This window comes from Setaria italica, chromosome VIII (assembly GCF_000263155.2).
Source record: "Setaria italica strain Yugu1 chromosome VIII, Setaria_italica_v2.0, whole genome shotgun sequence".
In the NCBI taxonomy this organism is placed as follows: domain Eukaryota; kingdom Viridiplantae; phylum Streptophyta; class Magnoliopsida; order Poales; family Poaceae; genus Setaria; species Setaria italica.
Genome location: NC_028457.1, coordinates 2,995,469 through 3,018,361, shown reverse-complemented (window position 1 = coordinate 3,018,361; position 22,893 = coordinate 2,995,469). Strand labels below are relative to the sequence as shown.

General features: G+C 45.3%; 1 protein-coding gene and 1 pseudogene across 1 annotated transcript; both read right to left on the bottom strand.

The window, feature by feature from the left end:
• Positions 1 to 976: 976 nt before the first annotated feature.
• LOC111258236 (serine/threonine-protein phosphatase 6 regulatory ankyrin repeat subunit C-like) lies at positions 977 to 3,405 on the bottom strand. The gene is made up of 2 exons (XM_022829189.1): positions 2,667 to 3,405; positions 977 to 1,605 (listed from the first exon to the last, which is right to left on the bottom strand). The coding sequence occupies exons 1-2, from the start codon at positions 3,403 to 3,405 to the stop codon at positions 977 to 979; spliced, it is 1,368 nt and encodes a 455-aa protein (XP_022684924.1).
• A 7,880-nt stretch (positions 3,406 to 11,285) lies between these two features.
• On the bottom strand, positions 11,286 to 13,126 carry LOC111258202 (annotated as a pseudogene).
• Positions 13,127 to 22,893: the final 9,767 nt, after the last annotated feature.

The window sequence follows — 22,893 nt, the reverse complement described above, 5'->3', positions numbered from 1 at the left end:
CCTTCTTTTCTTGTTCATATGGGGCCACCACCGATTCAAACAACAAAATGCACCACCGATTCAAACAATAGAATGTGTCTTGTTCATAAGAAAGTCCATTTCAAATTAACAAGAAGACAACACTTACAACGGTGAACAAGAAATATGCCCATATATCACAATATCACTCTGAGGCCTCTTGTTCAAATCACTGGTACCGTGATGAAAGTTCTTGCCAACCAAATATTACTATAAGTGGCCAACACATGAGTAACATTACCTTAGAGATACTAGATCTTAGTACTGGCAGTATTCCTGGTCTAATACAGAGAACTAACAAAAGCACAGTAAATTTTTCAGTTATTGAGGGAGAATGGAGAATTCCTATAGAAAGAATCACCACAATGACTGCAAGAGAGGTTTTAGCAGCAACTGGAGTAATCATGATGTATACAGCTATTGCAAAGGCTATGGCTAAGGATCCTACTGCATTCAAAGATAGCCATATGGATATATTATAGTGCATGTAGCGCATCGGCAACTCAACTGTAGGTGTTCCAGCGAACACAAGGCTTAGGACAGCTAACGATGAGCAGAAAAAGGCTAATGTGTTTGCCATCATGAAACCTTGAAATTGTTTTACTCGAGCTAGAGTTGGCGTTCCTCCGTTAGTGTGGTCATCAGCTATGTAGCCCCCAGGTAACGCGAAAGTAGCACCAAATGCCATCGTTGTAATTAATACTAAGCCAACGCTAAGGAATTGTGTTGAATTTGACACTATTGCAGAGCCCTTTTCCTCATTCTCTGCTTCAGATTGAGGACTATACTCTTCCATATCAGCATCCCGTCGAGAAATGCCACGAGTAGCGTTGGCAGCTATTAGTGTTTCCTGTATCAAAATTCGTGAATTCTGCAGAGAGGATATATAGAAATATTAGTTTGCTTGAATTTTGTTCAAAGTTTATGAAACATGTGAGAAATTTTATTTTCCACTTAACTATATTACCAGGAGACAGTACAGTCCTGTGGGAATAGTGTTAATAGAAAATTCTAGCGGGGTATGTTTCTTGTTGTTTGGTAAGTTGAAGTCCACCTTGTTATTGACAAACAGGCGAGCGAAAATCATCCAATCCCCAACCTCTACAGCTAGATGTAGAGCAGTGTTCCCCTCAATGTCATGCTTGTTCAAAATTGTTGACAATGCCGGCGTTTGGCATGCATATGCAACTATACTATATCTCTTCTTCTTGACGGCAACATGAACAAAAGTTCTTCCATCAGAGTCACACAATCCGGCACATCCAGGAAACATTGTGACCAAAACTTTGACTGCTGAAAGTCTACCTGCCGAGGCTGCAATATGTATTGGAAACGACCCTTCTCTGTCCGGTTGAAATGCTGAATATGCATCTGCTTCCAGTAATTGCCTGGTAAGTTCCAATGGTTGTTCAGATATGTTCAGAAGTGTTGCAATAGCTTTTCCCTTTTTAACTGGCACTGCATAGAGGGGAAGCATTCCACGTGTCACACTTTCTAGTGACAACGCAAAGTGCAGCGGCGTGTTTCCATGTTCATCTTGCTGTTTAGTGAGTTGCTTGTTCCATTCCAGAAGCAATTTTGTCATCTCTGAAAGGTTGTCCAACGGAGTCTTATTAGTGTTATTATTTAGACGACAATAGAAAAATAGTGAGATAAGGATTCCTCTCCCCTATATCTAGGCGAAGGATGTTCATATTGCTTTCGGATCGGAACTCCAGGGATTACAATTTCAGTCTGTTGTACACCTACCGGTTCTAGTTGTGTTTTGACTGACTCACCAATGAACAACATGACCACAACATAGGACAAAACCTTTAAGTCTTTTCAACCTTGTCATTCTGCATTACAGATTAATTCTTATTTGGTTGAAACTTGGAAGAACTCGTTTATGGATTAGCTCTACGATTAATATTGACATCTCGGCGCAAGTCCTTTTCAATTCACCATTTCAAATTTTCTATAGAAAACTAGATCAGCCCCATATTTGAGTCTCGAATTTGAAAATTAACCCACTAATCTTTTACTTCATTATAAAATAAAAAATGGGATGGATCTACATTTGTTGAATCCACTAATTTATTAATTGATTTATAAAATTAAAAGATTGTAATGGGATGGATCTACGTTTGACTACATTAAAAAATAGATATAGAGGATGGGTTTATATTCTGTCAGCAAAGATTATAAATTTAAAGCACATAATTAAAAGAGCACATCTACCTTTGCCACTTATAAAACAGCTTGATCAAAGATTCATGAGGCCAAACTAAGGCCCACTTCCACGTTTTTCCTAAATCTTCTCTCATTCCCTCTCGGACCAATTTAAAATTGCCTTATATCTACTCCCTCCGTTTTTATTTATAAGGTGCCTACGCATGTCAAGATTCAAACTTTGCAATCTTTAACCAATAATTTAACTAAAAATTATTTTTATACTTTACCATGATTATAAGTTTATAACCATAAATAATATAACCTAGTGAACTAAATTTCTGGGAATAAATAAAATAAATTAATAATGAAAGTGTTATTTGGAATATCGTGTCAAGTCATACTATACTGTAAAAATAGATGGAGGGAGTACAAAACAAAATTTAAAGAACACGACTTCTTTAGGGAAATGTGAGTAATTAGTATTGTGCATGTACCTTCGCTTCGAAGAACCGCGGCATGCAAGGCATTTTGTCCACCCGGTCCGGAGCAGGACAGCTGGCTGTCCCTCTTGTGCAAGTCCCGTGCAATGGCATACCGGCGCAGCGCGACGGCTAGGTACAGCGGCGAGGAGCCGGCGCCGCCGTCGGGGACCCTGGCCAGACACGGGTCCGCCGTCATCAGCACGTCCACCGCCCGCACGTCGCCGGCGCGGATCGCCTCGTGAAGGGCCGTCTCCCCGACCCCGTTCTCCGTCCTCAGGAGCGCCCTCACCCTCTCTTCTCCGGCCAAGCGGATGAGAAGGGTGAGCATCTCGACGTTGCCCGCCCTGGCGGCGCAATGCAAGGGCGTCTTCCACCCCTTGTTGCGTGCTTCCAGGAGGTGCCTGGCCTTGCCGTGGATCACCTCGGCGCTCCTCAGGTACCCGTCGCCGTCCCCGGCGGCGGCCACCACGTGGAGCGCGGAGTCGCCGTCCGAGGTGACGCCTTGCAGGAGCAACGACGGCGACGACGATGCTGGAGAGCTCGCCGCGGCGGTGCTGGTGCCCCGGTCGATTTCGACGACGATGGCTGTGTCTTGATCTTCGCTGTTGAGGAGGCTCGTCAGCTTCGTGTGGCAGCCGTGGCATGCCGCCACGAGAAGCTCGGGGTTCATGGGTGTAGGTGGAACGAATTCGATCTCCACGGCATTATTCAGGCTGCTAGATCGCTCAGCTGAGGTTATAGAAGCCGCCATGTTTCCAAATGGCGCGTGCTGGTGGACACGACACTGGTAGAAAACTGAGCATTAGTCCCGGTTGGTAAGGGTCATATCTCTCGGATATCCATCCGGGATAAACCAACCGGGACAAAAGGGGGGGGTCTTTAGTCCCGGGTATTTTAACCGGGAGTAAAGGACCCCCTTTAGTCCCGGCTCAATTCCAACCGGGACTAAATTGCGCTTGCATGGCACTGGTGACGCCTGAATTTTTCATGCATGCATCACGTATACGTATAGTAGTACCGCGGCCCTTTTAATTTGTTAACCTTGTAGTTGAGATTTTTTTAGAATGAATTAAATCAACTAGTATTTAAACGAATGGGATTTGTAATTATACAACTACTATATATATACACAATCCTTATACACAATTCATATACACAATTCAACTAGCTTAATTAGTACAAATCGATCATATATACAAATAAATCAAAGTATCTTCCTACGATCTTCCCGTCGTGGTGTTGCTGAGAGGAGTGTCTAATTGTCGTCCATCGTAATAAAATTCTCCTCTTGGATTTACCACCTCGTCCATTATGAATCCAATGAGACCTTCACATATTGCCGCTACTCTTTCTTCCTTCAAGAGTCCTTGTTGAATATTTAACATCTATAATTTGGAAATTTGTCAATGTTACATGAACAAATACATATAAGGAGCTAGAAAATAATTAACTAGTAATATATTTATTTTACGTACTTTAAAGTTGTGCGGCGTCATCTTCGGTCCCTTGGGTCCCAAAAAACTGTGCATGTGCTCACAGATGTAGTAGCCACATAGGTTATTCCCGGGTTCCTGTCTTAAGCACTTCAGTGCGGAAAAAAATAAGTTATGAAATATTCGTGTTATACAATGTAATAAATGTGCAGACTTCATACGTACCGGGAAGTCTGTGTTCCATGTAAGATTTTCTTTGAATGGACCTTTGTGTGTCCTTATGAATTGTTTCCATGCGCTGCGGATTAGAATAATGAATGACATAGTGTAACAGGGATAAAATTTAGGAAATAAATTTTTGCATAGAGATAAAGGTCCAGAATTATTACAAGCCTAGCATGTCTTGCAATTCTTGGTAGTCCACCGGATCTTTCCGTAACGAATCAAAGACAGTGACGTGGCTTCTTTCAGGCTCAATTATAATAAGGATCCAGTGGAAGCTGCGTGCGTAAAATGTTCATGCATATTAGAGCTAACTAACATGTAGAGATAAGGAAAAAGACATCGAAAGTAGACGGTATACACACACTTACTTGAAGTTGTATGGAAGTAGTATGAAATCCTTGAATGTTTGTTTGTGTAGGAAATTGTATATTTCGGCAAAGGTTTTTTCCGGCGCTAATTGTATCTGTTGTTGGTTAACTACAGATGGATCCATGAAGCCTACATGTAGGTACGCCTCTCGGCGGCATGTCTGAATTAGCATCCTACATGAAATGGAAGATGAAGTTAGTACGGTGACGCACGCCAAAATTTACATGTAGAGATAATAAACGGACACTTACAGAATCCAAGCGCTGATCAGAGAGACGTCCAGGGCATCATGATGGTACACTTCGTATATATCCTTGAAGTCTAGCCACAGCACTTTCTCCCCTTCACCGTGAAAATCTATCGGTTTTACCTTCATGCCGATCATCTCCCTCGATTTGGCGGATGCCGTCATGTACCATTGATGGAATTCGTACATCTTTGTTGACAGCTTCCATACCATTGCCGGCTTCACTAGAGGCTTGCCTAGCTCATAAGGCCATCTCGGCTCAGGGGGCGGTGCAGTTGGCGTCTCGACTTGCCCTATGCATTCATCAAGTCCCAGACCTGTTTCTTCCATGAACTTCAATATATTTGCTTGTTGATCCAAGGGCATTGCTTTTACCCGTTGAGCATCTTTCTTTGACAAATGGCTGAGGTCGGGGACTGAACCGCTGGAGGATGATTTTCCTTTTCTTTTATCCTTTTCATCAGCCTTTACTAGAGCCCGTTCATAGTTTGACAAGAGTGGTATCCTTTTCTTGGCTCCTTCCTCCATCCTGATAAAAAAGTTTAAATCCCGCCGACTTACTGGCGGTGGCTCCATCTCCCTTGCCTTTTTTAATTCGGCTTGTTTCTTGAACCACTCACTGGCCTCTCGTTGGATTTCTGCCCACTGTTCCGCATGAGACATTGCCTCAAAGCGTTCCTTGCGAGCCACTTCAGGGTCGACCTTTGTTTTCTTCTTTCGAGGCTGTCTTTGCTTGGGAGGCGGTGCTCGTGACTTCTTGAGTGGTGCTGCAGGTTCCTTCGAGGGGGCCGCTCTTGGTGCCGGCGACGGTGATCGGGGAGGGGTGTTGTTATTGTCGTCGTCGCTCCCAGCACCAGGATGTGGTGGAGATGGAGACCTTGATATAGATGGAAGCGACGGTCCTGGAGCAGGAGATGCCGGTCTCGAGGTATGAGGAGAAGGTCGCTGCTCGGGATCTACGGGGAGCGGTCTTGAGGTCTGAGGAGATGGCTCCGTGCGGGAAATAATGATGTAGCGTTTCTTCCATAGAATGATCCCATGAAGCGCATCTGCCAATGTCTTTTCCCCGTCGCCTCCCGGGAAGTCGAGCTCTAGACCTTCATACTGGGCATCTACTATTTGCTCGACGCAGACGCTGGCGTAGCCTGTTGGAATGTCCATGCCATGACTGCTCTGCCCTGCCAGCGTTGGTAACGCACTCCCGTACGCTACCTGTACATATAGCAGAAGTAAACAAGTTGAACTCCGATCTCGAGGCCTGGATCAATTGACAAGATTGCATAAATATTATGTATAAGTATACCTTAATAGTGAGGTTGCCGACCGGTGCATGCAGCTCACATGAGGTCCGTTGCGTGATGGCATCCACGGGGAACCGTTGCTCCTCCACGGGTAACCTGGGCGTCTGCGCATCGGGGACCCCTGTAGAAGCACAACTGCTCCCGAGGCGTTGAGAAGGGCTAGCGGTGTGAGGATTCGGCATTGCTCCAGATTGTGCCAACTCCGCAACTGCGTCGGCCACCCGCCGATTGATTTCATCCACCATTCGTTGTTCTAGCATCTGCCGCCAGCTCTCCTCCATCTGTTCCTTTCTTCGCTTCCGGCTTCTGTAAGAGGCGCTGTCGCCTCGGAAAGCGAACTTCCACAGAACCACCCCGAACCCCTGGCAACGTCCTGGGTGCTCTGGATTACCGAGGGCCAATGTGAGCTCATCATTTTCTCGGTCCACCCTCAACCTCCCAGCCTTGGAATCTTCAATGTTCTTCATGAGATGTTCGGCCTTCTCACGTATTGTGTCATTGAAAATCAGCGTCCCATCCTCTTGGCTTAGGGAGCCTCCATGAGCGTAGTACCAGTTCTTTGATCGTTCGGGCCATTCAATAGTTGCAGGTATGATTCCCCGTTCGATCAGATCTTGTTCCATCTTTCTCCACTTGGGAATTGCTGAGCCATACCCACCTCGCCCCAAATGATGGTGGTAGCCCTTCTGACTAGCATTTGCAACGTTGGTCGTGATCTTTTTCACACCTTCTTCACTCCTCTTGTATTCAACAAATGCATCCCAGTGGTCCCTCAACTTGGGCCACGCGTTGAAGTCTGGAGTTTTGCCCTTCTTGATGTAGTGGGTGTCCAGCATCTTCTTGAATGTCTGGAATTGAGTAGCCATCTTCTTAAGTGTCCACGCTTTGACATCCTTCTCCCTATAATCTTCGGGGAATGTGAAATGCCTCTTCACGTCTTCCCACAGCATATTCTTTTCTGTCTCTGGAAGGGCGTACGGATTATCGCTTCTGCCCTTCCATTCTCTGATGCTGATAGGCACGTTGTCCCGGACGATTGCCCCGATTTGACTAACGTACTTCTTTGCGACTTTCTCGGGAGCAACCGGCCTGCCCTCATCTGTAACTTCGGTGATGACAAGCCTCCCTTCCATCACCTTTGTACGACCTCGGGTCTTCTGCCCTTGTGTCGATCCGGAGGGCTAACAGTTTAAGATTCGTTAATTAGTACGTACTAGTAGCGGTGGCGTGAAACAATACAAGAATGGTTGTATATACCTCGCCGGAACCTTCCGCCACGGCAAGTTGTTGCTGCGGCTGTTGCTCTTCATTCACATCGGCAGACATGTTGAGGAACATGTCCGCCTGGGTGCCCTCTTCATCCGTGTATGATAGTGGAACGTTGTCGCCACTACCATCACCAGCGATTATCTGCTCCATGATATACCTTGCGGTCTCATCGTCTGCCATTTCAACTATTGCTGCAAACATACATGGAATCATACATGACAGTCATAGAAATCGTCTTAATACAAATTTGTATATAATGACAGTCCGGAATCATACATGTATATAATGAAATCATAAAATAACATGAATCGTACAAAGTCCGGAATCTTTATACAAATTTCTATGAATTTATACAAATTTCTATGAATTTCTACAAATTTCTATGATTTTCTATGAATTTCTATGAATTTCTACAAATTTCTATGAATTTCTATGAATTTCTATGAATTTCTATGAATTTCTATGAATTTATACAAATTTCTACGAATTTCTATGAATTTCTATGAATTTCTATGAATTTATACAAATTTCTACGAATTTCTATGAATTTCTACGAATTTCTATGAATTTCTATGAATTTCTATGAATTTCTATGAATTTCTATGAATTTATACAAATTTCTACGAATTTCTATGAATTTCTACAAATTTCTACGATTTTCTATGAATTTCTACAAATTTCTACGAATTTCTACGAATTTTGACGAATTTCTACGAATTTTGACGAATTTCTACGAAGCGGGACGGCGGCGGTCAGGGCGGCGGAGGCGGGACGGCGGCGGTCAGGGTGGCGGAGGCGGTTCACCGGAACCACGGGCGGTGCCTAACTGGAACCACGGGCGGTGCCTAAGCTACTACGTTGTGATGGGCGGCAGGACGGCGGCGATCACGGCGGCTACTCGGCGGCGATCACGACGGCTACAAGGCGACTCTCACGGTAGCTACTCGGCGGGACGGCGGCGATCACGACGGCGGGACGGTAGTTAACAACCTAACTACAAATCTAACTTAACAAACTAACTAGAAATCTAAAAATCTAACTTAACAAAATTAGAAATCTAAAAATCTAACTTAACAAAATTACAATTCCATCTAAAAAAACAAAATTAAAAATTAAAAGAAAACCCAGCTCTCCCGGCGCACCGGCCGGCGCGGCAGACGTCTCGCGCGCGGGGCGGCGGCCGGGGCGGCGGGACGGCGGCGGCCGGGGCGGCGGGACGGCGGCGGCCGGGGCGGCAGGACGGCGGCGGCCGGGCGGCGTGCGGGACAGCGGCGGCCGGGGCGGCGACGAGGACGAAGACGACGACGGCGGGACGACGGCGGCCGAGGCGAAGACGACGACGGCGGCCGGCGAGGGGCGACGAGGGGCGACGAGGGGCGACGAGGATGGAGCCGGCGACGAGGGGCGATGCAGCCGGCGACGAGGTGGCCGGGCCGGGGGCTGGGCCCGTCGACGGACGAGGAGGGGATCGAGGAGGGCCGGCCGGGGGACGACGATGGCGCAATGCGGGACTTCGACGGCGCAATGGGGGACGACGACGGCGGCGGCCGGCGAGGGAGGCGGACGGGCGGAGAGCGCGGGACTTGCGAAAATTTCGCTAAGTGTGGAACTGGCGGGGGGTAGAAGGGAGTACAGTGCTTTTAACCCCCCCTTTTATCCCGGTTCGTAATGGCACCCGGGACAAAAGGGCCTTTTGTCCCGGGTCCCGTCACCAACCGGGATAAAAGGCCCCCCCCTTTTATCCCGGTTGGTGACGGGACCCGGGATAAAAGGGTGCGCTCCCAGGGCGGGAGACGAAACGTACCCTTTTATCCCGGTTGCCGTTTGCAACCGGGATAAAAGGGGGGCCTTTTGTCCCGGTTGCTGTTAGCACCCGGGACAAAAGGTCCTTTTTCCTATTTTTCTTCTCCCGCCTGTTTTTTGGAAATGGATTTTATTTAACCTTTTCACTGCATTCCAGGATGAAAAACAAAACCTTCTTAGATTTTGTACATGCAAAAATATATTTAATTAACGAGTAAATTGACAATAAGTATGAAGTAATCATTATTTCTATACCAACTCATGTAGCCTGTAAAATATTTATTTTACTGCATTGCTGTGATCAATAAATTATTCAATTAAATTATTTGAATGCGCAGAAAAATCCATGTTAGTATGTGGTTAACAATGTTCATGTATATCTAAAAAATCTTCACCTAACAAATTTAATAACACATGAAATCATACATAGGGTAAATTACAAATTGTATCAATTAATACACAAAGGTCATGCACATTTAACGCATTACAATACAACGTTGTAAAATTTCTTCTTCATGAAAGTTCCTTGATCATGATCGCGGCGTAAGTACGGAGCCTCTTCTTTGGACAGCAGGATGCTTGGATCAACTTCAACGTCGAATGGAGGCATGCCATCACACTGATCATAATCATCTGATTGGTCTGTTTTATCCTCGACTCCCACGATTTTTCTTTTACCTGGAAGAACTATGTGGCACTTTGGCTCCCATGTCTCTTCTGGATTCCTCTTGGGTTTGCTGCACATGTCCTTCACATAGAACACCTGATGCACATCATTGGCAAGTACGAATGGGTCATCACTGTATCCAGTCTTGCTCAGATCTACTATTGTCATTCCGTACTGATCTTTGGTGACGGCAGTTAGCTTCACCCAATTGCAAAGAAATAGAGGGATGTACAGCGGTCCGTATTCGAGTTCCCATATCTCCTGTATGAAACCATAATACGACTCCTTGCTATTATTTCTGTCCATGGCATCTATGCGGACACCACTATTCTGGTTCGTGCTTTTCTGGTCCTGGGCTCTCGTGTAAAATGTGTAACCATTTATCTCATAGCCTTGGAATTTGACGATTGTGGTAGCAGGTCCCCTGGCTAACCAGGCAAGCTGTGGGTGAATCTCAGAGTTACCCATAACTTGTTGGCGCAACCAGGAGGGAAAAGTTTCCATGTGATGACGGGTAAGCCAAGCATCGGATTTGGTCGGGTTTTTGGAAGCTACCATCTGCCTGTGCTGCTCGATATACGGAGACACAAAGGATGACTGTTGTAGAACAGTGTAGTGTGCCTTGTCGAACAAATTAGTATCATTGCTCAAACTTGATTTCCTTCCAAGGGTGCCCATTCCTCGGAGCCTCCCCTCGTGGCGTGAAGTTGGAACCCCAATCGAGTCAATTGAATCAATAAAATCAACACAAAACTCGATCACCTCCTCTGTTCCATATCCCCTGGCGATGCTTCCTTCTGGACGAGCACGATTACGAACATAGTTTTTTAGGACTGCCATGAACCTCTCGAAAGGCCACATATTGTGCAGGTATACAGGTCCGAGAATACCAATCTCTTTTACTAGGTGAACCAGTAAGTGCGTCATAATATTGAAGAAGGATGGTGGAAATAACAACTCAAAACTGACAAGACATTGCACCACATCGTTCTGTAGCTTTGATAGCTTGGATGGATCGATTGCCTTCTGCGAAATCGCATTGAGAAACGCGCATAGCTTTACGAGCGGCAACCGGACATTTTCGGGTAGAACACCCCTCAGTGCAACCGGAAGCAACTGGGTCATCAACATGTGGCAGTCATGAGCCTTGAGATTTGTAAACTTCTTTTGTTTCATATTTATTATTCCCTTTATATTCGAGGAGTACCCAGACGGGACCTTCATACTATTCAAGCATTCAAACATGCTATCCTTCTCCTCCTTGCTGAGAGTGTAACTGACAGGACGTAAGTAGTGCTGTCCATTATCTCTCTTTTCCGGATGTAGGTCATCTCGTTGCCCCATGGCTTTCAGGTCCTGTCGTGCTTCCAATGTATCTTTTGAGGTTCCATAAACACCCATGAAGCCTAGCACGTTCACGCAAAGATTCTTCGTCAGGTGCATCACGTCTATTGCGTTGCGAACCTCTAGGATTTCCCAATAAGGTAGCTCCCAAAATATTGACTTTTTCTTCCACATGGGTGCATGTCCGTTATCATCGTTCGGAACAGGTTGGCTACCAAGTCCCTTTCCAAAGACTACATGTACATCCTTCATCATCTCGAACACACGCTTTCCATTACGGTGTGCAGGTTTTTTACGATGGTCTGGCGTCCCTTTGAAATGCATCCCGCTCTTTCTCAGCTGGTGGTGAGCAGGGAGAAATCGACGATGACCCATATAGACGACCTTCTTACAGTGCTTCAAGTACATGCTATCTGTGTCATCTAAACAGTGGGTGCATGCCCGATATCCCTTATTTGTCTGTCCTGAAAGGTTACTCAATGCAGGCCAATCGTTGATGGTTACGAACAACAGTGCTCGTAGATTAAAGATCTCTTGTCTATCCTCATCCCACACACGTACACCTTCTTCCTTCCAGAGCTGTAAAAGGTCATCAACCAACGGCCTTAGGTACACGTCAATGTCGTTGCCGGGTTGTTTTGGGCCTTGGATAAGCGCCGGCATCATAATGAACTTCCGCTTCATGCACAGCCAAGGAGGAAGGTTGAACATACAAAGGGTCACAGGCCAAGTACTATGACCACTACTCAACTCACCGAATGGATTGAATCCATCAGTGCTTAAACCAAACCTTATGTTCCTTGCTTCACTTTCAAAGTCTGGGAATGTTCTATCAATTGATCTCCACTGTGCCCCATCTGCGGGGTGTCTCAGCATCTCATCTTCCTTACGGTCTTCTTTGTGCCATCGCATCAACTTAGCATTCGCCTTGTTCCTGAACAAGCGCTTCAAGCGTGGTATTATAGGGAAATACCACATCACCTTCGCGGGAACTCTCTTCTTGGGAGACTGCCCCTCGACATCACCAGGATCATCTCGCCTGATCTTATACCGCAGGGCTTCGCAGATGGGACAAGCATCCAATTCCTCGTATTCATCACCACGATAAAGGATACAATCATTAGGGCATGCGTGTATCTTCTGAACATCCAATCCGAGAGGGCAAATAATCTGTTTAGCTTCATATGTTGTGGACGGTAATTCATTATTCTCGGGGAGAATCTTCTTGACAATTCTCAACATCCCCTGAAATGCCTTACGGACACACCATTTTTTGCCTTCCATTGCACAAATTCTAGTGTCGTACCTAGTTTTTTATGGCCCTGCTGGCAACCTGGGTACAACAATTTTTGGTGATCATCTATCATGCGCTGCAACTTTGCTGCTTCCTTCTCAGTTTCGCAATCTCTGTATGCATCTCGTATCACCTGACCAAGGTCATCAGTAGGGTCATTTTCTGCAAACTCATCTTCATCAGCCTCGCCCATTGTAGTACCTGCAAAAGCTTGGCCTGCAACCCAGTCCGGAATGGTGTCATCTTCCTCCTCCTCCTCGCCATCTTCCATTACAACCCCTAGTTCACCGTGCTTGGTCCAAACCAAATAGTTAGGCATGAAACCGTATTTAAACAAGTGGCTGTGAATAGTCCCCCAGGAATCCTTTGAATACTCCTTCCTGTTATTGCATTGGAAGCATGGACAACATACGAACCCATTCTCTGGCTTGTTCGCTTTTGCCACTTCGAGAAAATAATGCAAGCCATCAATAAACACCTTTCTCCGCCTGTCTGCATTATACATCCAATGCCGGTCCATCTGCATCGTATTACGCACGAAAATGGATTACACTTGACAATGGATTACGCGTGAAAATCGATTAAAGATCCAAACAACATGGTACAATACAACAACATGAAGATCCAAATACACATATTTAAATTAAAGTCCCAAACACTGCATAAGTTGTTCAACTTGAAGAGGGCGGCACCGCACTTCGTCATTAAAGAGGTTAGATGCTACGGAAAAGGGGACACGGTCACGATGTCCGTATCCACTCTTTCTCGGTCACGATGTCCGTATCCACTCTTTCTCGTAGAATCGAACCTCCTTCTTGACATACGTTGCTGCTCGGCGGAGAACATCCTCGGCGAGATGAACACGGTATGCAAGTTCAACAAGTAGCAGAAGTCATCTATGTACAAAAATTCTTTCCTTACCACTACAGAAGTTGTTGAACTTGAAGACCGTGTTCATTTCGCGAGGATGTCCTCAGCTAGGCGGCACCGCACTTCGTCATGAAAGAGGTTAGATGCTACGGAAAAGGGGACACGGTCACGATGTCCGTATCCACTCTTTCTCGTAGAATCGAACCTCCTTCTTGACATACGTTGCTGCTCGGCGGAGAACATTCTCGCCGAAATGAACACGGTATGCAAGTTCAACAAGTATATGGATTTAAAAAACCATATTGAATTTGATAAGATAAACCGTCTAGACAAGGTAGCATATGGATTTAAACCACTGCAATAATGCATACTATATATGACACATCAATCTCCCTCACATTCTAGCTCAAAATACCTCTCCATTTTTCTACTTCATCATCACATTGTAGCAAATAATCTTTCCATCTCCAAAGAATAAATCAAAGCATAACACGAGGATGAAGTAGCAAACCTTCGCATTACTTGTGTTGCCCGAGTGAAATTCCCACGAAAATGAGGGAAAAAACTTCGGGCAGCACCTCCCTTGCTTGGGCACCACCGGAGAGTAGGTGAAGCTCAGCTCTCTATCAATGTGCTGGACTGCTCGGGCTGGAGGAAGAAGAAAGTCTCTGTCTCGGGATATAGTGGGGGATGAGTTTTAATCCCGGTTAAAAACTCCAACCGAGACAAAAGGAAACACCTTTTGTCCCGGTTGGAAAGTTAGTCCCGGTTGGAGGATCCAACCGGGATAAAAGGGTTTATCCCGGTTGGATCAACCGGGATAAAAGGGTCCCGCCACCGACGGCCCCCCGCTAGCCGTTGCAACCGGGACTAAAGGGGGGCCTTTAGTCCCGGTTGCAATTACCAACCGGGACTAATGCTCCCCTCCAAATTCCCGCACCCCGGCGCACCCCCTTTTGTCCCGGGCCACTTTTAAACCGGGATAAAAGGGGGTGGATCGAAAGTCAGTTCTCTACTAGTGCGACATGCATGGATATCAGTGTATCACTCTGTTGCAGGCTTGCAGAATGCAGCCTATGGACTGTGGTTACTCTAACTTCAAGTAAGGAATATATGCTTTGTACATGAGAATTTACGAGTGCAATCATGTCCGTTTGCTTTTCCCCTAGCTGGATTGCATCAAACGTAAGCAAATATACCTTGTTTTTATTGCATCAGATAGCACGCAATGAATGGGCCCGGTAATAAACTATTCAAGGTAAAGAGCTAATTGCTCTACCAAATCCGGCTTGGTTTGCGGGAGCCAGTAAAAAAAAACTGGCTTCATTAGTTTCTACTCCTCCATGTTCCAAATGGGTCATTTTGACTTTTCTACGTTCATAAATATTATTATGCACTTAGACATACACTATATCTACAATTTGGAATGGAGGGAGTAGTTTATTTGAAGGAGTGGAATATTTCCTAGAAACTGTTTTGTGAAAAGAAACCTTCTCAAACAGGGTCTAGATTTTGGTTCCAGCAGGAACTAGGTCGCAAATCAGATTTCAAGGTAAAGGGAATATTTCATTCAAACCTATTGTTGATAGATATTGATACTTGAAAACCAGGTGCCAATCTAGGGAATTTATCAACTGCGATTCACTTTACCTTGTGAAGATGAGCTGCTGTTGCCGGCCATCTCGTTGGCAATGATGCAATGGTGACGGTGTGCGTGGTGAGGTGTTGGCGGAGTTGTGGACGAGGTCGTTGACGGCGAGCGGCGATGACGAGCGCGGTGGTGGCGCTTCGCGTCGCTTACAGCGTGCAATAAATCGGGTCTTGCGTCTAGGGATGTAGGTGGTTATGGCGGAGCACGGTGACTCAGCCGTTGGGCCGAGTCCGGTGGAGATCAAACTAACATTCTCCCCCTTGATCTCATCTTTCATTTAAACTCAGACTTGAACTTAACTTAGCACCCATTTCATCATAAATCAGTATATAGAGCATGTCTCGTCATAATAGTTAGTTACGTACTATCAAATTCGACAGCTACAACACACATTTCCACTTTGAAACGGATTCTTGTTCTAGGCCTTTAGTATCCAGCGATCATAGGCTTTCTCCGTAGACCCATGCCGGCTAAGTGTTCTCTGAACACATTGGGCAGTAAGCCTTTTGTAAGCGGATCCGCGAGCATTTCTTTTATTCTTATATGCTCTAGACTTATGGTATGATTCTGGATTTTCTCTTTCACAACATAAAACTTAATGTCAATGTATTTGGCAGCACCACTTAACTTATTGTTGTGAGCATAGAATACTGTTGGCTCATTGTCGCAGTATATCTTGAGCGGTCTTTGGATGCTGTCTACCACTCTTAACCTGGGTACAAATTTCTTTAGCCAATTTGCCTATCCCGAGGCCTCATAACATGCTATAAACTCTGCATACATAGTGAATGATGCAGGGACAATTTGCTTGGAGCTTTTCCACAATATGGCTCCATTTGCGAGAATGAAAACATAACCTAATGTCGAATTTCTATCGTCTACATCTCCCGCAAAATTTGAATCTGAGTACCCTTGTATCTCTAGGGAATCAGTTCTTGTGTACATTAGCATGAGGCCTTTTGTGCCTTGCGCATAATGCAATGCCTTCTTTACCATTTTCCAATATTCTACACCTGGATTGTCTTGATATCTGGATTTCTTGGGGTATCGTGCTCCCCTTAATCATCTCATCCTTCAAAAAGACAACGTGTCTCGTTTCTACAAACTTAGTGTATCTGTCAGGACAGTAGAAACGATAATCTTTTGACTTCTCTAGGTAGATAATGAAATGGCAACTAACTGTCTTAGGATCTAAGTTCCCAATATTAGGGTTAAATACCTTAGCCTCAACTGGATAGCCCCACACACGTAAATAATTTAATGAGGGCTCTCGTCCAGTCCATAACTCATACGGTGTTTTAGACACCAACTTACTTGATACTTGATTAAGAATGTGAATAGTGGTTTTTAAAGCCTCCATCCACAAACTAATCAGTAAAGTGAAGTAGCTTATCCTACTTCTCACCATATCCATTAAGGTACAATTTCGTCTTTCAGCTACTCCATTCTGCTAAGGCTCGCCCGGTATAGAATATTGGGCAACTATGCTATTTTCCTGTAGAAACCTTGCAAAAGGTCTAGAAACTTGGCCATATGGGGTATGTCGACCGTAGTACTCCCACCCACGGTTAGATCTTACTATTTTAATCTTTAAACTATGTTGATTTTCTACTTTAGACTTAAATATCTTAAATTTATCCAATGCTTCTGATCATTATTTAATTGGATAAATGTAGCCATAACGAGAATAATCATCTGTGAATATTATAAATGAATCATAACCATCCAAAGATGTCACAGGAAATGGTCCACAGATGTCTGTGTGAATTATCTCTAAAATTCGTGCGCTTCGTTTGGCGTCTTTCTTAATTTTCTTGACGAACTTTCCTTCAATGCAATCGATGCATTGCTCTAAATCTGAAAATTGTAAAGGTGGAAGAATTGATTTCTTAATTAATCGTTCAATTCTTCCTCTTGAAATGTGGCCTAAATGACAGTGCCATAATTTTGAAGATACGTCATCAATTTTTTTTCCGCTTATTTCTTACATTCATATACGATGAGACTTTCTCATTCTCAGCACTTACAACATTCACGTTCTCACAAAGTAATAACAAATATAACTCGTCTTGTTAGAAGGAAAGACCAACACACTTATTATTAAACTTGATTTTACATTGTCCATCTCCAAAATGACAAGCAAAGCCATCATTATCTAAGCGTGATACACTTATTATGTTTCTACGCAAAGAGGGTACATAAAGAACATCTCGAAGATGAAGTACAAAACCATTGACTGATTCTAATGGGAGTTCTCCAATGGCTTCGACTTCAGCTTCAACTCCATTCGCTATTTAATGCTTCTTTCTCCTCTTTGCAGGGTCCTCCTCGTATGGAATCCCTGTAATGAATTTGTAACATGAACAGTTGCACCTGAATCAATCCACCAAGTAGATTTTGCATAACTTAAATACAAGGATTCATCTACAAATGTAATAAGGTCCTCACCTTTCTTACACGGATGCTTCAGGAAATCCACACAGTCCTTCTGGTAGTGTCCTTTCTTCTTGCACCATTTGCAAGTGTCCTTGTCCACCACCTCCTCATGGTTTGATCTTTGATGGTGATCAATCATCAGAGCCTTCCTTTTGCCATAGAAGAGGACGCATTGTTCCACTGAGGTTTCCCTTGTGGCTTAGAAAGGTCCTTTTCTTATTTTGCCTCACGTAGTTGATAGAATCACCACATAAGCTCTTGATTCTGTCCTCTTCTTGCACGCACATGGCAATCATCTTCTCAATGCTCCACTTTTCTGGCTGTTGGTTGTAATTAACAGCGAAAGCCTCAAACTCTTTGGGCAGGGAGGCAAAGATCAGATGGACTACAAACTCATCCTTGAGCTCTATGTCCATGGGCTTGAGTTTGGAAGCCATGTTGCTCATTCTTAATATATGCTCCCTTATACCACCACCAGTATACTTTTGAGTAACAAGCCTCTTGATAAGAGTGCTTGCGTAAGCTTTTGAAGAGCCAGTAAATTGACTCTCCACCTTTCTTAGGTACTCCCTAGCGGTGGTGCATTATGGGATTGCTCCCCTTATAGCCTCCATAATGGTGCTCTTAATCACCATAAAGCACTTTCTAGTCGACTAGTCCCACTCTACACGATCAATGTCGTACTTCATTCTAATTGGTGCATGATCACGCACCCGAGCGTTAAAATCATCTTCGCTTTCATTGTCGGCCCTCACGGGATCCACATGAGCTATGGGATAAGGATCAGTAAGTGCTACATCAATGTTTGACAGTGCAAGCGCCATCTCAACTGACTCTCGCCATGAGCCATAATTTCCTCCATTGAGGGGCTCTACGGCTGAGATATATCTTATAGAATTGCCTTGTGAAGATGAGTTGTTGTCGCCAGCCATCTCGTTGGTGATGATGTAGTGGCGACGGTGTGTGCGTGGTGAGGTGTCGGCAGAGTTTTGGACGAAGTCATTGACGGCGAGCGGCGATGACGAGCGCGGTGGCGGCGCTTCTCGTTGCTTACAGGACGCAATAGACCGGGTCTTGCGTCTAGGGTTGTAGGTGGTTATGGTGGAGCACGACGAACTTTGGTCACTGTGCCCCTCCCCTCCGGCCCCCACCTCTCTATTTATGTGCGCTGTGCGATGGGGGCCCGCAACCATGAGTTGGTTGTGCACCCCCGATCAGGGCGCGAGATAAGGGTCGGACTGGGCCGAGTCCGGTGGAGATCAAACTAACAATTGTGTCTCACTTTATCTGGAATGTTTAGGGGTTGGAACTTGCTGGTCCATGTGGTTATGTAGGAATGATTTGCTTTTAGAAAAAAGATAATACTTTTCACTTTTGTAGTTTATCTACCTAGTTACTCCGTATAAACTGATAACTTTATACTTCGACTATCCTCTAAACATTAGCATAGATTTTAATTTGGTTGCAGTGCCATCTTGATATTTGGTGTAGGTCGCCAATAATTTTATTTTTACATGGACACATGGATGGCAATCTATTTTACAGATTACTTGTTGTAGTACGTTGATTTTTTTCCCATCATATTGTAAGGTCGTTTCTTGTTTTTTTTCACTTCTATTTAATAATTTTGAAATTAATAAAAGATCCTATTTTGAAAAAAACCTATATATTTCAAACATAGAAAAATGATAGAATAAAAAAGGAAAATAAAAAAGGCAAACCTGCCACTCATAAGCCTTACATGTAGGGCCCGCATCTTTACTGTCTAGTGACCAATGTCCACTAGTCCCAACCAGAGTCAACCACCGAAGCTCCCAAATCTGTGTAGGTGCAACCGTGCCGAGTCCAAAGGAACTAAACAGAAGTGGCCAGGAACATGCAGCAGCAGATTGAGCACAGCCATCTCCCCATCCGAGGCCTCAACCTCCACGTAGCCCAAGCAGGCAAAGATTCCTCTTGCTCGCCGTTGAGCTCAAGATTTCCCTTTTTTTTCTTTTCTTTCAGACATAGCGCTCAAGATTCGGCAAGCCGACGACTGTCGTTTTTTGTTTCAGGGGAGCTGGGGATGGTGGTGTTCTTGCACAGCTTCCTGAAGATATGGTACTCGTGGCGCCACCAGATGCTGGCCGTGGCCGCTGCCAGGTACCGCACCGTCTCTCTGGACTAGCGTGGTACGGGCTCTCGGATCAGCCGCCGGAGCTGGAGACGGGACGACCTGGTAGAGGATCTCCTCGCCATCCTGGATGCCCTCTCCATTCCGAAGGAATTACTGCTATTTTTTGAAAATCACTGTTCGGATTCCACAGGATCTGCTCTCGATTGGGGAAAAATGTTCTTGGTAGTGTATTGTGGTGGTCCTTTTAGCAGAACACCGAGTCATAGTTCTGGACATGATGGGTGGAACCATGGAAGAACGTTGTGACAGAGCTAAATATTTTGAAGGGTTTGGAATCAATTTCTTAAACCTCGGATGACTCGCAAGGAAAATTTAGAAACTTTTAATGTGGATAAAGGAGGGTTTTGTGGAAGTAAAGAATGTATACAACAAAGGAGGAAAAGGAGAGAAACGCTAGCAAAAGGGACGAGGTGTGCTGAGCGGAGAGAGGAGCCTCGCCCCTCACCGCCGGTGACCACTCCGGTCCCGGCGTCCACCTCCTCCCCCTTTTCCACCGGTGTTCACCACGGCCTCAGCTTCCTGGCGTTGGCTGCCCTGGTCACGCTAACCCCCGTGCCACCTTCGACGTCTATACCTTTACCACTACATCCTCGGGTTTCTTGGTAAGAAGCCTCCCCTCTTCCCGCCAAGTTCGTGGCCTCATCTGTGAGATGACAACGGAGGTTCTCTATGTGTCTTCAAACTAGGTGATGACTATCTCTCTGGTTCACCATGGTTGCCTCCTCTAACCTCTTCACTGGGAACGTCTAATCTCCCTGTGTTTTTTCTTCTTGAGCTGTGACCCTCTGCGCTATGGATTTCTCTAAAATGGACTTTGAATTGGGCAAAACCTTTAGTGCTAAAGTTTTTGATCATCTGGGATCTCAAGTTAATGATAATGGGAACTCAGCAGGAGAGGGTTTTCCCCTGCTAGTTTCATTCAGCAAAAATAGATTCCAATTGACCAAAGACTCAGTGAATATCTGTGTTCAATCAATCTTGGGGGAATGACTGCTAAATTCGTTGCAGAGCAACTGGAAGATCAAATTTTTAAATTCAAAGTTCATTATCGGTAAGTGGGCTTTCTGGTCTCTGATCTCTATTATATTGAATGCGAATTTTACAAGCTGGCATTCTTTCTTTGCAATGATGGGGGTTTTCAAAAGGCTCTTAAATTTGCCAAAATGGATTCTGGTCCTTCTTATGCCTGGCAATCTCCTCGCTCTAGGAATTCTAAGGCCACCTATGTTGATGTGGTTAAAACTGTTCTTTTACCCCTCTCGGGTGCTAAATGAACTCCCCTGGGCAAAGGAGTTTATTAGTCCACCAACAAGAACCGTAGCGGAATTTCAAGGAATGCTCAAGAGAATCTTAAACTAAAGAGCTCAATGTTCTCAAGATTGAAGTTTCCCCGTAAATCGGTGTTTCAAAGGTTGAGTTCGAATCCAATTTCTCCAGATAAATTCAAATCCAGGAAGAGTCAAAGGGCTACATTGGACGTGGACCGAGAGGCCCAACTTTTTCGAAGCCCGCTACTGTTGCAGACCTTTCCATTAACTGCAGGCGTTGCTTATCTCCCAACCACCCTTCATCCGCATGCAAAACCCAGATCAGGTGCTAGCGCTGCAACCAAGAGGGCCACGTCTTCTTGAAGAAGTGTGGCTTTTCACACTCTACAAGATTTTACGGCACGATTTAACTCAGTGACCAATTGTAACTTCTTATCAGTTATTCCAACCACTGCTTGGTCTCTGATGTTGGGCTCCTTTGGTTTAGAAAGCAGAATCCGCAGCATTCTCAACCCAATAGCCAAGGCCCGATAACCTTCCCTTCCATAGAGGCACTTGGACGAGCGGTTCATGGAATACAAACAGTTCCCGACCCTTCGGCTATCTCGCCCTCTCTGTCTCCTCCCCTAGCAGTGCAAAAAACCCCCTATTTCCAATGTAGCTAGTGATGCCGACGACATCCTCAAGTCGGAAGCCATGGCCTTCCTCAATGTAGACCCTACACCGTTGATGCTGCCGGGCTTCGCCAGGGTGCTCGTTCAGGGGAAGCCCAAGTTCACCAGGGTGGTCAATCAGCAGATGGCTCCGGCCAAGAGGACATGGTGGTCGTCACCATCACCGACCTCCCCCCTGGTGAGATCCCATTCGCTGAAGTGAGAAACATCATTCTTGGTCTGCTTGAGGGGCAATATGAACTCCGAGTGATGGACATTCAGAGATGCCTGTTTCATAGGGCTCAGGCATATGTTCAGATGAATAGGGTCACTGATCGAGATGCCTTAGTTCACCACAGCCCGCATCAGTTCCAAGGTCTGGATATAGAGGTTGTCAATCACAATAGGGGCCCAAATGCTCGGAGGGTTCTTTTTAACAGGGAATGCTGGCTTGTACTCATAGGTTATCCAATAGACACACGCAATGTTGAAGATATCCGCGACACAATCAGGTCTTTTGGAAGGATGATATGCTGACAGAAAGACAATATCTTGGCCAGACTCATTATGAAAGCCAGGGTCACTGATTTAGAAGACGTTCCCCATTACATCATGCTGACAAAAGGAGATGACTTTGAGGGGGTTTCAATCACCGTCCAATGCAAAATCATCCAGCGAAACCTCCTGGGTGGACAGCTTCAAGATGAAAACATCCCACCCCCAGGCGTTGAAGATAATTTCATCTTCCCGGGCATTGGTCCAATGCAGGTAGCACCATCAGCAGCAACAAACTCAACAGGACGAGCAAATTCAGCATCTCCAGGCCACAGAGCTTATCCCTAATCTGAATGAAAATCCAGTTGAAGAAGCCTAGGAAGAAGTTCAACAGAATCTGGACGAGGCTGTAGAGCCGATGGAGGAAGATGGCAATGAGGAATAGCAAGAGGAAATGAACCTGCAATTGAGCCTCTCGGTGCCACGAGCTTCACAGTCCTCTTCCTTGAGCAGTGGTGCATCTCAGGACTCTGAAGCCAGTGTGGCTCAGAAGGCCCATGGGCAGGGCATCCAAGCCCAGCAGGAGCCCAATCCAGTACAGGAAGACAACCCCCAACTGGAGGTAGATCAGGGCCCTCTAAATGTTAATGAGGGTGTGGGCTAGGAGGATCAACAACAAGCCTTGCAACCAGTGGAGGATAATGATGAAGTTAACATGATAGTGGATCAGGATTATCT